This window comes from Microcaecilia unicolor, chromosome 2, assembly GCF_901765095.1.
Source record: "Microcaecilia unicolor chromosome 2, aMicUni1.1, whole genome shotgun sequence".
In the NCBI taxonomy this organism is placed as follows: Eukaryota; Metazoa; Chordata; class Amphibia; order Gymnophiona; family Siphonopidae; genus Microcaecilia; species Microcaecilia unicolor.
The window spans coordinates 571120314-571137159 of NC_044032.1; the positions used below are offsets into that span (position 1 = coordinate 571120314).

At 42.0% G+C, this 16846-nt stretch overlaps 1 protein-coding gene across 3 annotated transcripts in view; it reads left to right on the forward strand.

Moving 5' to 3' along the window:
- The window catches only part of FAT1 (FAT atypical cadherin 1), a 332072-nt gene extending 316546 nt beyond the window's left edge, over positions 1-15526 (forward strand). For 2 of the 3 annotated variants that reach the window (XM_030191474.1, XM_030191475.1), the window contains exons 27-28: positions 10006-10041; positions 13974-15526. In XM_030191474.1, coding sequence (XP_030047334.1) covers positions 10006-10041; positions 13974-14602 — 665 coding nt within the window. In that variant the 3' untranslated portion in view covers positions 14603-15526. The remainder of the gene's footprint in view (positions 1-10005; positions 10042-13973) is intronic. The other variant, XM_030191476.1, reaches the window with a different exon arrangement.
- The last annotated feature ends 1320 nt before the right edge of the window (positions 15527-16846 follow it).

A 16846-nucleotide genomic window follows, 5' to 3' on the forward strand; every position in this document is an offset into this window, starting at 1 on the left:
CACAATACTCCAGGTGGGGCCTCACCAACAACTTGTAAGGGCATTAAAACCTCTTTTCTTCTGCAGGTCACACCTCTCTCTATACAGCCTAGCAACCTTCTAGCTATGGCCACCTCCTTGTCACACTGTTTCGTCGCCTTCAGATCCTCAGATACTATCACCCCAAGATCCCTCTCCCCGTCCATCCATATCAGACTCTCTCCGCCTAACACATACTCCCTAAGTGCATCATTTTGCATTTCTTTGCATTGAATTTTAATTGCCAAACCTTAGACCATTCTTCTAGCTTCTGGAGATCCTTTTTCATGTTTTCCACTCCCTCCCGGGTGTCCACTCTGTTATGAGTCTTAGTATTATCCGCAAAAAGGCAAACTTTACCTTCACCTTCTAACCCTTGAGCAATGCCACTCACAAACATATTGAACAGAATCGGCCCCAGCACCGATCCCTGAGGCATTCCACTACTCACCTTTCCCTCATCCGAGCGAATTCCATTAACCACCACCCTCTGGCATCTGTCCGTCAACCAGTTCCTAATCCAATTCACCATGTTGAGTGGAGGAGTGGCCTAGTGGTTAGGGTGGTGGACTTTGGTCCTGGGGAACTGAGCAGCTGAGTTCGATTCCCAGCACAGGCAGCTCCTTATGACTCTGGGCAAGTCACTTAACCCTCCATTGCCTGCCACATTGAGCCTGCCATGAGTGGGAAAGCACGGGGTACAAATGTAACAAAAATAAAATAAATAAAAATAAATGTCGGGTCCTATCTTCAGCCTGTCAAGTTTATTCAAGAGCCTCCTGTGGGGAACCGTGTCAAAAGCTTTGCTGAAATCTGAGTAGATTACGTCTATAGCACGTCCGCGATTCAATTCTCCGGTCACCCAGTCAAAGAATTCAATGAGATTCGTTTGGCATGATTTACCTTTGGTAAAACCATGTTGTCTCGGATCTTGCAACTTATTGGCTTCCAGGAAATTCACTATCCTTTCCTTCAGTGAGACTTACCAGCCTGTAGTTTCCAGCTTCTTCCCTATCACCACTTTTGTGAAGAGGGACCACATCCGCCGTTCTCCAATCCCACGGACCTCTCCCGTCTCCAAGGATTTATTAAACAAATCTTTTAAGAGGACCCGCCAGAACCTCTCTGAGCTCCCTCAATATCCTGGGGTGGATCCCAACCGGTCCCACAGCTTTGTCCACCTTTAGATTTTCAAGTTGTTCATACACACGCTCTTCCGTGAATGGTGCTCTATCCACTCCATTCTCATTAGTACTTTTGCCAGTCAATCGCGGTCCTTCTCCAGGATTTTCTTCTGTGAAAACAGAACAAAAGTATTTGTTTAGCAAATTTGCTTTTTCTTCATTATCTACATAACGGTTTGCAGCATCTTTCAGTCTCACAATTCCCTTTTTAGTCTTCCTCCTTTCACTAATTACCTGAAGAAATTTTTGTCACCCTTCCTTACATTTCTAGCTATTTGTTCTTCCGCTTGCGCTTTCGCCAGACGTATCTCTCTCTTGGCTTCTTTTAGTTTCATCCGGTATTCCTCTCCTTGTTACTCTTCTTGAGTTTTTTTGTATTTCAGGAACGCTAACTCTTTAGCAATTGTTTTCTCGGCCACTAGCTTGGAGAACCATATCGGTTTCCTTTTTCTTTTATTTACTCTTCTTACATAATGGTTTGCGGCCATATTTATAGCTTCTTTCAGCCTGGACCACTGTTCTTCCACTTCTTGTATGTCCTCCTAGCCCATCAGCTCCTTCCTCAGCATGCTTGAAATCCAGGACTTAGAGTTTTGAGTGGCCGCACTCCACTTCAGCTGTCATATCAAACCAAACTGTTTGATGGTCACTCGGACATTTGGCACACTATCCCCATTTGTGAGCACCAGATCCAGCGTTGCTCCCTCCCTCGTGGGTTCCGTCACCATATGTGTATGTGTCTTCGTAATTAGTGGTCAAAGGGTAGAATAATGCCTCCAACTGAAAGGGGAAAAAAAGGCCTATTGACAGTGTTCAGTCATATAAATTAATATGATTAAGCAGTATAGTAGCACTTCAGCATAGTAAATTCCACATTCACCTCTAAATGTTAATTTTAGGTGTGCTACTATTTTAAATAATGACAAGCTTGTATTTTAAGTTAATATATTCATAAGGAACAATTTTCAAAATTACTATGACTTTCTGCAAACCAACATGATTTTGGCCTCTTTTGCACACAATTGGTCGATCTCTTGACAAGAAACCCCTCCTTAAGCCTGAGCTCCTACCTGTACACCCTGCCTTGCCTTGTTACCCTCCTCCTCCTCCTGGTATCACTAAGTGGAGTATTCAAGCATAGGAATGAGAAAAGAAATGTCTTTATGCACTCTCAAGAAGAGGTTTCCTATGTGAAGCTCTAGGATTTAATGTGTGTCCAGCTTCAGGAGAGGGTAGTGGACAAAAATGGATAGACTCAATAGGTTTGAAGTGGACTCATTATGCCCAGCAGTTTGCACAAGTGGGACTGTGAAGGGAATTGCAGGAAAATTTCATATCAGAAGCAAACCTCACCCGGAAACTGTTTATAGTTTCATGTCCTTTTGTATTACTTAAGGTTTCATGTATAGCTTCCTTTACTGCCCCTGAGCAATATCACAGCTCATTTCAATAAGCGGACTAGAGAATTTTCATTATTTGCTGTTAATGTTTAACTACCTTTATAATTCAATAAAATAACAAAGAAATGCATTGTGTACATATGTGTCTCTTTCCTAGTGTTGTCTTTACAGTAATATATTTTTAATGTTGTGATAACTCTGTTTTTTGTTATTTGGCTGTGCATTCCTACGCAAGGTTTGGAAATGTTTTGTGAAATATAAGTAATAAATTAGCAGCGTTTAGTAATAGGTGATAGTTGTGTGTCAGAGGCATCTTTTATAAAACTGTAACATCTGCAGTGTGTATTGAATGGATCTAGGCGATAATGAGCAGACACTGTGATATTTGAATAGATGACAAGAATGTCTAATGCGCACAATTGAAGGTGGAGAAAAGCATGCAGGTTAATTCTAAATATATGTTAGGGACTCACCTCCTTAATAGCCCTGTTGAGGGTGAGGGCAGGGAAGAATTAAAGATTGCCTGCTATGATATATAGAATTAATCCCTCAACTTAGCTTTCTTGAGTGATCAGTAATATGCTAGATCTACATTGAACATTTTCCCTTCCTCCTCTCCCCCCCCCCCCCCCCCCCCCCCCACTCTCAAGTTGACAGGGCAGGGACAGGTTGTTCTATTTGCGGTATTCTCTACTTTCTTCTTCCCGAGAATGACTATATTCACTGCTAAGTTACAGTAAACTGAAACAGTTAAGATTTTGAATTACAAGGTCTACATTAAAGAGGACGGAGCATATGAGTAGCCTAGTGGTTAGTGCAGCGGACTTTGATCCTGGGGAACTGGGTTCGATTCCCAGGATCCTTGTGACTCTGGGCAAGTCATTTAACCTTCCATTGCCCCAGGTACAAAATAAATACCTGTATGTAATGATGTAAACCGCTTTGATTGTAACCACAGAAAGGCGGTATATCAGATCCCCTTCCCTTCCTACCAAGTGCATGGAAATTTCCAGATGTTGTTGTTCCTACAGTCCGTCATCACCAAAACTGCACTTGACTTAGCAGTTGGAAATAACCAGTCCGGTTTTCTAGCATTTGCTTCTGTCTAGAGCCTCTCTTTAATTTTTCACCTAACAAATAACAAAATGTCCTACCTGAAGCACAAATTTAATAAGTACCATAATGAAGAATTAGAAGCAGCTGGGCTGGCGGGAACCCAGTTGGCAGTGCCTAGCATTAAAACCCACCAGGTGCGCATTGGTGCCAGACTGCTCTGGCTACTGGTTTCTGCTTATGATCAGGCTTCTGTGGATTTCCAGCCTCTGAAAGCAAGCCAGGGAGACTGAAGTGGGCATAACTGTGTGGAAGGTAATGTCACTTACTGTATGTGTCATAGACTAGGCTGAACTGAATTAAATCTCCATTTGAATATAGTTGATTAAATGACTGCAAATGTACTCTTTAACTGGAACGGGGTCTTTCCCTGTAGTATGACATGTTATGTTGTAAATATAACACACACTGTTGAAAACTGGTATTAACTTAAGGTTTCTTTTAATTTGCTCCTTCCCGCTTTCCTCTCTGCAAGCCTCCATAGTGACTGTAATACACCTTGTCAATCCTGGTGTTGACTTGGTGGTCAAAGAAGGTAGATATGTGTGTTTTCATTGCTTACCTATATGTACACATAACGCTGCAGGAGCATAGCTTTATTGTTGCATAATCAATATAATATACATTCACAGAAACTAAAATGCTAGTTGCTTTATTAGTTGGAACATTAATGTATTTGCATGTGTGTATGTTACATGTTCTCTATCTATATATAGATAGATAGATAGATAGATACACACATAAACTGTGTGTTTAACCACCGCCTCACTGTATGTTATATAAGGATATAGCCATTCCCAGCATTTCTGCTGATTTTTTTTCCCATAACATCATGACATTATGTTGTCCTATGCTTATGAGTTTGTTACCAGGTCAAGAAAAAACCTGTTGAAGGCTTCTGTTGGAGCTGTTATTCTGACACTTTAAGGTGCAGACTGACAATGCAGCAGTTTGAACATAGTATATAAGTCTGGAAAAATTGATTTGATTTCCTCCTTCTGTCACATAAACACCCTATAGTAAGACTTGTTAAACTATAAAGTCTTTGGGATTTGGCCATTGTAATCATGTATGTTATGTAGAATAGAATATATATACTGATATCAGTATGATAAGTATTTGTTATGCACTGTTATGATATACAGCAAAATCTTATTTTTGCAAGCTCTTAAAGCTTTTGATTTAATGGATCATAATATTTTATTAAAGTGCTATAATCAAGATTGGCATTGGAGGGATAGTCAGATTGGATTAGAACATTTGTGCGGGACAGACAAGTAAAAGAAGTGATGGAAAATTCTTGTGGTAACTTTGTCTCTTGGGTCTTGTTTATCCCCTCTGTTGAATATTTTTCTACGCCTTTTGGGATTGTTGAGTACTCAGTTGCATTGGAAGGGTTTTGTTTTATATAGATGATATGCAGATATTTTTCCCCTTGGGAGGAAGATCTGAGAAAATGCTGGAGACATTAAATATATATTTACAGGCCATTGATCACTGGTTGTTTTGTATTGGCTTAGTACTTAATAAGAAGACGACGGAAATTGTGCCAGTGTGGAATTCTCCTTTTAACCCTTTGAAACTTTCACTGTATTGAGGAGCACTTGAGATGTCTTCTGAGGTTAAAGATTTAGGATTGGATGTTAGAGGCTTTTTTTTTAGAAGTTCCATCTTGTAAGATGTTGATAGGTGTCTGATGGAGATCTAGGACATTCTCAAGGGTGGCGCAGATTCTGGAATAGATTGCTACTCAAAATATGGTTGCTAGATAACTCTGCTCAATTCCATAAAGCATTAAAGACCTAGCTTTTTCCACAATAGTTTGTGGAGAGGGTTGTTCTGACGTTGCTGATCTGTAGGGTTTTTTGTTTTTGTTGCCTTATAGATTGTAGGTTTTGAGATGGGTTAAATTGTGATCTTACTTAGTTTTTTTGGCCAGTGTCATTTTATTCTCTGAGAACACCAGGCAAACCAAGCCCCAAAACCAACCATATAGAGGCAGAAATGTAAAATGTAGGGGGGAAAAAAGTGGTGTTCTTGCTTAAATTAGTTTTTAAAAAGTTGACAATTTGAAACCAAAATTTCTTAGACATTAATCCAGTTTCTGTATCTTTCATGTCTTAATTTTTACATCTTATGTTTTGGGTGGGAGGAGAAGGGTTTATGAATTTTGGCTTAAAAATTACATTCACTGTTAGGGGAAGGGGAGGGTAAACAATCAACATGTTTGTGCCATACTTTGTACGTTAGTGCAGTTAGATAACATTGTTATGCATTCTTCTGTAAGTATAATTACCATGCACTATTACTTTTTAGCATATGTAATTTATGCATAATCTGCTGAGTGACCAAGATTTTCATTTGTAAACTTGGGCTTGTTGGACAGATCGTTAGATTCCCCGGTAATCTCTAGCTGTGTCTCATTCAAGTTCTAGTTAGGTCTGACCATGCTTACTCACAAGAAGTGTAATGTGAACACTGGCCCACTGCTTCCTGCAATGCACGTTGCAAGTTCTTCTGATGGTGCTATCTCGATGATGCTGCCTAGTGGCAGTAGATATATACAAGGTTATTGGTCTTTGGACAGGTCATTGTACTCTTGAGCCCATATTTTTCATCAAATTCCTTTGTCCTCTAGTTCATATAAACTCTAACTTTAACAGTGAGCCTAGAAGAAGCTTCCAAAGTAACTTGACTAATCATGTTTGCCCACACATGCACACATAGATGTCAACATTGTAGAGAGCTGCTCACAGAGGGAGAGATACCATAACATGGGACATTCCTATCGTATCACACATTTCATTTGCTTTGGCAATCAAAAGTAATCTCTTTGTTTCTTGTTTTTGTGAGGTGCCATCTTGTGAAAACATGCAGCTTGCACAGTACACTCATAGGTCATCCATAACCAATCTCAGGAATGTTGTGGTGAGCCATTGATCGTCCAAAGCCACTGTGGGTTGCCTGCAATTTGTGCAGATGTGCATGTTTCTGCCGGTCATGACTCTCTCAAAAGCTATTGTAAAGCAACAGGGCTGATCAATCACTAGACTTTGCTGTTACACCTTCCTCCCTTGTACAGTGTCATTTGCTACAGGGGGACGGCAGTCAGATCATTCCACTGCGTGAGGTGAGAAATGCTTGTTTCCCTAACCGCTCTTAATTCACAAAATAAATAAATACAAGTATTTTGCATATCTTGATGTAATGATCATTTGCACTTCATATGTATGTAGAGTGTGGCTTCCTGGCCAGCTAAGAAGGGGCTCTTTATTCAAACGGTTTCTACAGTCAGCTGGGATGAGACTGAGATTCAGATTTGGTTACAACTTGATTTGGGGCAAAATCAGAAATGTTACTTCAGGCTTGTCCAGATTCAGTCCTTGAAGGCTGCAAGCAGACCAGGTTTTCACAATATCCCCAATGAATATGCATGAAAGAGATCTGCATACAATTGATGCAGTAGGCATACAAATCTTTCTTATGCATATTCATTAGAGATATCATGAAAATCTGGTCTGCTTGCAGCCCTCAAGGACTGAACTTCGAGAAACCTGTGTTACATCTTACTCCGCTTTTTCCAGTTCATATCAGAGAGAGGCGGTTGGTTTTCATGCAGCAGTCTTGTGTTTTACATGACAAAAGGTGTGATAGCAACAGAGTTCAATTCTCCAAATGATCTATTCAAGAGTTGCTGCCTGTGGACAGTAAGATCCCATACATTGTTATAGTGCTGTGATACAATCGTTGTTTTTTTGTTTTGTTTTTTAAAGATGATTTTTACCAGAAATCATAGCACACAGTATTAGAAAGCATAGATCAGACATTTTATGGACAACAGAAAAGTCCAAACTGAGACTGCTTTTTATTGTGGGAGACATACTTTTGTAAGTAGTGCTGTAGTGGCTCATCAAATGAGCATCAGAGACCTAGTTAGCCTTATCCCCTCTTCAGGAAACCTGTGATCAACATCTTACACCAAATTACAGTGGTGCCAAACCTGATCAAGGAATGCATATAGCCAAGTTGAATTAGATTCACTTCAGGAAATAAAAAAGGAAGAAAACCAGGCACATCCTCAGGCAGCAATATAAATAACTGAATAAACTTTCATATGCCTAGCTCTGGAGTGAAGTGCCTGATGCTTAGAGCAGCAGACTGAGAACCAAGGAAACCCAGTTCAAATCCCACTGTGAGTCCTTGTTACCTTGAGCAAGTCACTTAATTCTCCATTGCCTCAGGTACTGACTTAGATTGTTAGGCCCAACAAAAAAGTGAGGCAGATACCAGGAGGGTATCAAAATATGCAAGGACCTTTATTGTAGCAGTCGTAGAAAGGGACCCGACACGGCCGTGTTTCGGTGGATGGGCCTGCCTAAGGGGTCATCAAGCCTAATGATAAAATAAAATAGTATGAATACAAAAAATATGCTTACATAAATATAAGTAAAATACTAAAACATCAATATGTCGTACATCAATAATATAGATAATGAAAACTTACACACCCACAGAATCATAAAATAATGTAAAAATAAAAAAATAATACATATACAGCATAAGAGAATAACAGGTGTTCTGACAAAATCAGCATATTTACTCATACCAGTAGTGTATTAAAAATGATGACATGTGATATTTATCCTGATATGTCATGATTTAAAGGCATAGCGTGTAATTCATATTGAAATGTATCATAAGAATATGGATGATGGTGAGAGTCTGCTGAACTAACTAGTGCCCATAGCTTAATAAGTCAAAATACCTGTAAGATTGTCAGACCTCCAGGTTAGGAAACCAACAGCCACTGTACCTAAATGTGATTTGTCTAGTAGCTGGAAAAAGTGTAAGCTAAATCCCAAATTCCTTCCCTTCATCTAACTACAAAAGAATTGTCATAAGGGTGTGCTGTACAACACATCACAAATATAGGGGGCATTGCCCTAAGGAGCATTAATGCAGTGCTTGCGCCTTAACATTGACTGTTAGTGAACACAAACGTTAGCATTCATGCATGAGCGTGGATGTTAACACAATTGCACAAAATACGTTTCCTTAATATGTTGTTTTATTTTCCTGCATTAATGCAGTGTTTCTGTTCACTAACAGTCAATGTTAAGGTGCAAACGTTAGCATACGTGCATTAATAGGTCTGCATTAATGTTGTGTAACTGTTAATATGTGTTTTTCACTGTGCTGAGAGGTAACGAGATGTTTGACATATGTTTGCATCTCACTATCTCAGCATATATTTTGCGTAAACATTTAGGGCCCTGTTTACAAAGGCACGCTAGCGTTCTTTAGCACACGCCAACTGGGTAGGCACTCATAGGAGTATTGTGGGTGTCTACACAGCGTGTGCTAAAGAACATTAGCACACCTTTGTGAAATTACATTGGTCCCCATGGTGTCCTATCTTACAAAAAAAAAAATCTTCTGTAGTTGCTCTTGACATCTACTGCACATCACTGTGGGACATTCATATGTTGATGATAGTGCCATAGACCATTTTTTGACTTACTGACTCAAGCATAAAGGGACCACTTTTGATTGAATACATGTGCAAGGTAGCAAGCTTCGCTATTGCACATTGAGTCAATTGATACAACTCCTATGACCCCTGACGCAGGCGCTGTGCGCCGAACCCTGTCGGGTCAATTTTGGGAAATAGATGTCCAAAGCCATATGATTAAAGGAACTTTGTCCCGATTTTGAAAGCTCTTGGTGCTTTTCTTACTATGTAGACCATTTTGTAACATTTGATGAATTGGCCACCGGCAACGTGGAAAATTAGAGCCAAGCTGACACCTTTTCTCATCCTGTTTCTCCAATGAAGTCTAAACTGTCTCGCTCATTCCTAATGCGATCTGAAGTGTCTAAATATGTGTGTTTGTGTGTGCTGCTTTGTGTGCATACTGGGTACTGTGATTTGTGGCAGTTTGTGGAGTTGTGTCTTTATGCTCTTGTTGTGTGTACTGTCCTGCGGCATCAGGTGGCCTCTCTTAAAGCCATGTGTTTTGCAGCTGATGGTATTCAAGTGATGTGCACCCATTTTAAAATTGGGAATAAACTTTTGAGTGTGGTAAGCATGCATTAAAGCAGGACAAGTAGATACATCCAGAGGTTCTCGGGATATTTGTGTCTGCAGTGGTTTAAGAAAAGTAGTTTGCTTTCAGGAAAGTGAAATCTGTAGAATCATGCATTGCTGTTTATTTCCTTTACATTCCTTCAGGATTTGATGCCAGTCTACAAGTAATTTTTTGTTCTCTCTTTTTTTCTGCCAACTAAAGAGTCTTTTGCGGTTCCTGATCTCAGGAATTCAAGAGGTGATTTCTGCATGTGCTTGATCATTGATGCTCTGGTGGCGGTGTATATTTATTTATTTATTTTGCTTGTGTCTCACTTTAACATGCACGTATGTGCAGTTATGCACTCCTTTGGCTTAAAATGTAGTACCATGTATTCACTAAACTTTGCATGTTATTTCAGTTAGCACACTTGTGTCCCCCTCGACTGGAAAGATTAACTTGAAGAGGGCTGAAGAGTACAATTTTTAAATGTAGATGTATTCATTACTGCTATTCTGACCTTTAAAATCATTCTGCCATGTCCAAAGATTTATAACAATATGCAGATGTTTTTATATTTTCAGAATACATGTAGTTTGATCACAGGGTTGTGAGCACTTGTAAATGATCCTCACTCTAGAATGCTGATTGGTGGCACAAATCTGCAATTAATTGATACAGTGATTACACATAATAAGAAATTTGTAAACATTGTGACTACTGATAAGTAGATGCCGTGAGTTATGTTTGTGTGAAACCACCAGAGGGCACTAGTGCATACCAGCAGTCGGTCTATTTGGGTTAAAACGCATTTTATTACCTAGAAGTTCACAACCTTTCATGATAGCTTAGCCCAATTCATGAATTTGAGATGGCTTGTGTACCCTCCCCCAACCCCCTATGTTCTCAAAAATCTCAACCTAAATACTATATTTACTTTTTTATTTCTCTGACTGTAAAATATTTCTCTCGCTACTTTCATCTTGTCTGTTAAACTTTATTTCCTGATTCTCCTTTTTCATTATCTCTTCTATTTTCTTTCATAATCTTTCTCCCTTTCACCAAATTCTGAGATATTTATTAATCTCATTTCTTTTTCAGCTGTCTCTCTCCTCTTCACTACTCTTTCTCTTCTATTTCTCACCCTTTACCTATTCATTTCCTATTCTTCCACTTTTCTTTGTCTCCTTTTCTGGCTCTCAATTGTTTCTCTTTCCACCTTTTTTTTCCGTTGTTCTCCCAACTTCCCTTTTACCTCCTTCCCTGACCTCCCAGCTGTACATTTCCTTTACTATATAACTATTAGACTTTTATCTCCCCTCAATTTCCCTAATGCCTTCTCTTGGTCCCACTATCCCACCTTTCTCTGTATGTTCTCTCCAGCTCCCATCTCTAGTCCTTGCACTCCATCTCCCTATCCTTGGGTTCTCTTCCATAGAGAACTGCAACAGAACAGTCAGGCAGTAGTGGGTTTTCAGAGAAGCAATAAGCCATCTTGCAGGGGACAGTGAAAGAACTGCCTCCCCCTTCCTTCTATCACTCTTGTAGGCTGCATTTCTAATCAGGAAACCCGTATGGGACACAGGAGTGAGTGCGACAGCTTTCATGGTTTCTCATCATGCCTGTTGTCAGTGCTAGCTGCCTCTCCTGCACCTCTTGTGCTAGCACGGCAGCTTCAAGCTCCTGTGCAGTTTCAGTAATGGCACATGTCTCCATTTTACTTCTCCGGGTTAGAACATGCCAGCTTACAGGGAGCCCAGGTTACTGCTTTATGTGAGAGGGGGTGGATGATTGCCTCCTGCAGTTCAGGCTCTCATCTCCTAGATAGTGATGACGGTGGTCTAACTGTGTGCATATTTACAAGTACGTAAGTATTGCCATACTGGGACAGACCAAAGGTCCATCAAGCCCAGCATCCTGTTTCCAACAGTGGCCAATCCAGGCCACAAATACCTGGCAAGATCCCAAAAAAAGTACAAATCATTTTATGTTCCTTATCCCTATTGAGAACCACTGACCTAGGAAAGATAAAAGTATCATGGGGAAGGTTGGTTTTTTTTTGCCATTTTCCTGTCTCTGAGGTACCGTTCCACTGTGTAAGTGTAGTGATCCATCCATTTGTGTGTGTGTTTCGAGGGGGGTGGGGCAGTCACTGGCTATTTTTTGACTGGTCTGTTCTTGCTGATTCATAAACCTTTCTGTTGCTTCACATTTGTTTCTGCTTGATAATGCTTGATAGTTTAGAGTTGTATTCTTTTTCTAATCGTCAGATCTGCGTAATAGTTGGTTAAAATTGACACCAATAGGTTGCTCAGTTCACTGTTCAATAAATGAAGATTGTGAGTTCTTTTTCACTTTGCTTTTTTTAATGTTAATTTGGGTTTTTTTGTTTTGTTTTGCTCTCATATGTCTTATTACTGCCTAGCAAGAGAGTAAACACTGTGTTCCAGCTATTCTTGTTTTATGCATAGGTCTGGTTTGGAGTGGGAACACGGGGTGGAGAGGCCCCCCTCACCCCCAGTTGTCAATATGTCTTCCTTACTCTTTGCACCCCTACATGCTCCTCCTACCCAAAAAGCTGGCAAACGACACCAATATTTTCCGCTTATATAAAGTCAGGATAGGCAAAGATTTGGCATCTGTTCAAATATATATATACTAGACTTTGAGCCCGTAAAAACGGGCTATTATAGGAAGGGGGGGTTGAAAGGCCCGCCCCCACCGCCGAGTTCGCCGCTGCCCCTCCCCCTCCGAGTTCGCGCCCCCCCCCCCCCCCCCCCCCACCACCGAGCCGTCACCACCCACCTTCTACCCGGTCGGGCCCTCGCTCCGCTATTGAAACAGTGAGGGTCCGGGAACGCAGCACTGAGCTCTGCTGAGCTGCCGACGTCGGCCTTCGTTCTTCTTCTCTGCCTGTCCCGCCCTCGTGTGACGTAACGTCGTCGAGGGCGGGACAGAGGCAGAGAAGAAGAAGAAAGGGCGATGTCGGCAGCTCAGCAGAGCTCAGTGCTGCGTTCCCGGACCCTCGCTGTTTCAATAGTGGAGCGAGGGCCCGACCGGGTAGAAGGTGGGTGGCGGCGGCGACTTGGGTGGGGGGAGCGTTAGACGGCGGTGTCCCTCCCTCAGCAATGTGCAGTACAGACCCTCTGTGTTCCGCCCCCCTCATCACGTATTGACGTGGGGGCGGGGCAGAGAAGGTCTCTACTGTGCATTTGCGAGTGAGTACGGTCACTCGCCGTTTATATGTTTGATATATATATATACACCCTGTTTCCCCGAAAGTAAGACATCCCCCGAAAATAAGACCTAGTAGAGGTTTTCCTGAATTGGTAGATATAAGGCCTCCCCCGAAAGTAAGACCTAGCAAATTTTTGTTTGAAAGCAAGGCCGCACCCGGGCCGCCCCCCCCCCCCCCCCCCCACCCGAGGTCACCGGGGCCCCCCCCCCCCCCTCCACCCACCCTCCATCGCTCCTGGAACTAACCTTAAACATCTCCTTTCACCTTCGCAGCAAGCAGCAGCAGGGCAGACCTCTCCTTCCTTCCGTGCCCCGCCCTCGCGGACGTTACGTCAGGCGAGGGCGGGACACGGAAGGAAGGAGTGGCCTGCCCTGCTGCTGTTGATGCTTGCTGCGAAGGTGAAAGGAGGCGTTTAAGGTTAGTTCCGGGAGCGACGGAGGGCGGGCGGGCCAACTTCGATCCAACCCCGATGTTTCCCCGAAAAATAAGACAGCCCCTGAAAATAAGACCTAGCGCATTTTGGGGGGCAAAAATTAATATAAGACAGTGTCTTATTTTCAGGGAAACACTGTATATATGATTAGGAAATGTAAATTACTTGATATTCCTAAGAAAGTGTGTTCTAGATTTCTGAGCAATCATGGCATAGCTCTCCCTGATAGCTTGTTAAATTTATTTATGTTTGCCAGTTTGGCCATACTTCAGGAGAACTGTACCCTTTCTCAAAAATGTTGAAATAAAGACAGAGAAAATAACAAATGCATGATGTACCATCAGGTGGCAGCTTTGTTTGTGCTTTAACATTATTAAATGTTGACTCAAATCTCAGGATCTGTTTGCTCCAGCAACTTGTCTAGCATAAAGCTTTTCTTATAATTGCCAGTTTTGCTGATTGACATTGCTTTCCAAAGATATTTTGGAATATATATTTATTACTTTTTCCGTATTTCAGGTTACCACTGGGACACTTCGGACTGGATGCCAAGTGTCCAGCTACCAGGTATTGAGGAATATCCACATTATGAAGTTGTCGAGGAATCTGCTCCCCTTTACACCGACCCAAATGCTATTGATACAGATTATTACCCGGGGGGCTATGACATAGAAAATGACTTTCCACCTCCTCCAGATGACTTCCCTGCATCCGATGAGCTCCCACCATTGCCACCAGAGTATAGCGAGCAGTTTGATTCAATACAGCCATCCAGGGACATGCCTCCAATAGGTAGCTTGGGCTCATCCATGAGGTGCAGGCAAAGATTCAACCTCAATCAGTACCTTCCCCATCACCACTATTCCACCGATCTGTCTGAACCTCAAAACATGATGAGTGGAGACGACAGTAACTTCCAGGAATCCTATGGTTCTTACACATTAGGGTATGACCAATCCTTTGAACCTTCCGTGATGGACAACATGTCCATGTCCGTGTACACTTCTACAGCTTCATGCTCTGACGTGTCTGCATGCTGTGAGATGGAGTCGGAAGTGATGTTGAGTGACTATGAAAGCGGAGACGATGGCCACTTTGAAGATGTGACCATTCCTCCCTTGGATTCCCAACAGCACACAGAAGTCTGACACTCTGACTTGAGTTAAAAAGTGCCTGGACTTTAAAATTCTAGAACAATATCTTTAAAAAAATATATTTTTTTTGTTTGTTTTCTGTCTTTCCAGCAGTGCTTTGTATGCTTTGGTTTTAGTGAGCTCAAACTGACATGGCTTCACTGGATCATGCAGCTCATTTTAAGCATTCTTGTGTTAGCTTATTTCTGTTCCCCCAGCCTATCACAATTGGATGATACAAAGCAAAAAAAATCATCATTTCGAAGTGTTTTTTTTTTTGTACTTGCATTGTCCGTGTTAAAAGTAATAAAACAGAAACTCCATGCACCACTTCAACATGTTAGCATGATACATGTATTTATAGATTTAATGCAGAGATTTAATTTTAATTTCCTCCTATCATCTTTTGTAAATTTCATGTACAGTTTTGATTTTACTGGTTTTAACTAGATTTTTGTAGATATTTTGTGAATTTTGTTTTCCAATGAGCTTTAGTGGTGTCAAAGCGTGCCATTAAACTAGTGCTCCTAACATTTATTATAATCAGGACTCCACTGTATGGTTTCTTCCTTCCCTCCCCCATGCCCAGACCCCCATCCTATCCCTCCCCAGCTTTCATTGAAGTTTGACATTTCATGAAAGCTTTTGTCATAGTCATGCAATTCTAGCTGTATATAGGTGAGAAGAGGTCCGATACATCTTGGGGTCAGATATATGGAAATGTCTTAAATGAGATTCTGTATTTTAGAATTGTAAACATTTTTCCTTTCTTGGAAAATGTAACAGGGGACCCTGTGCATACCTTGAGAACCAAAACCACCATGACACAATTTTTATAGTGTCTATATAGATTTGTGATGCAATGGTCTTGTAAAGGTTTTTACTGAAAACTACCATTAGCCACTCTTTCTTACTGACAATAAATTATTAATAAAATTATTTGGCATTGCTGTCCATGGCTACATTTGGTGGTTATAAAAGAATTACTGAAGGAATAGAAAAATAAGTTGGGGCTAGTGAGAAATGGCGAGGTAAGAGAGGCTTCTACCCAGGGGCGTAGCCAGACTTTGGCGGGAGGGGGGTCCAGAGCCCGAGGTGAGGGGGCACATTTTAGGCCCCCCCCCCCTCCACGCTGCCACCACCACCAACTTTGACCCCACTCCCTGCCGATGACCTTCTCGACCTCCCCCCCCTCCCCCGCGGCCAGCCCTCCCCCACCATCGCCGTCGGCTACCTTTGCTGGCGGGGGACCCCAACCCCCACCAGCCGAGGTCCTCCTCTTCTGGCGCAAGGCTTCGTTCTGTTTCTGTGAGTCTGACGTCAGACTCACAGACACAGAACGAAGCCTTGCGCCAGAAGAAGAGGACCTCGGCTGGCGGGGGTTGGGGTCCCCCACCAGCAAAGATAGCCGACTGCAGGGGAGAGTTGGGGGGGAGGGATCGAATGGGTCATCGGCAGGGGCGGTCCAGGGCCAAATCTACGGGGGCCCAGGCTCCCATGGCCCCACGTAGCTATGCCACTGCTTCTACCTGGTGATCCCATGGAGTTGTAGCGGCACATAACCAACTAGTGTTTATTTTGTACAGCGCTGCGTAACCCTAGTAGCGCTCTAGAAATGTTAAGTAGTAGTAGTAGTGCCACTGAAATTCTAGGGAGACCACGGTGGCTCTGTTTGGTTAGTGCACCCAGAAGTTAGCAGGGCAACACCCTATAATTAGTGCCAGTGCCCATATTACTATGTAGGATCACAAAGCAAACAGGCACTAGATACAAGTCAATACAAAAAAATGTTAAACAATTTTAATATATGTAAAAAGTTACAACTTTTAGGGGCCTTTTAACTAAGCTATGTAGGCACCTACATGCACCCTATTGGAGTTACCACCCAGTTACTGTGTGGCCTTTGCCGTGTTTTCAATTTTGGAGCGCCCAGTACGCGCGTCTGAAAAATTTTTTAATTTTCTGAAATTCGGCAGCTATGTGCATAGACCATTACCTCCCGGTTACTGCGTGAGACCTTACCGCTAGGTCAGTGTCTTGTGGTAAGGTCTCAGACCCAACATGGATGCGGGGCAATTTTTATTTTGCCGCATGTCCATTTTCCGCAAAAGAAAAAGGGCATTTTTTGTAGGTGTGGTAAAAAATAATTCTGTGCATTCCCAAAACACGTCTACACTACAGCAGGCCATTCTTCAGCGCACCTTAGTAAAAGGACCCCTTTATTTAGTTATTACATTTGTGCCCCGCGCTAATATAAAG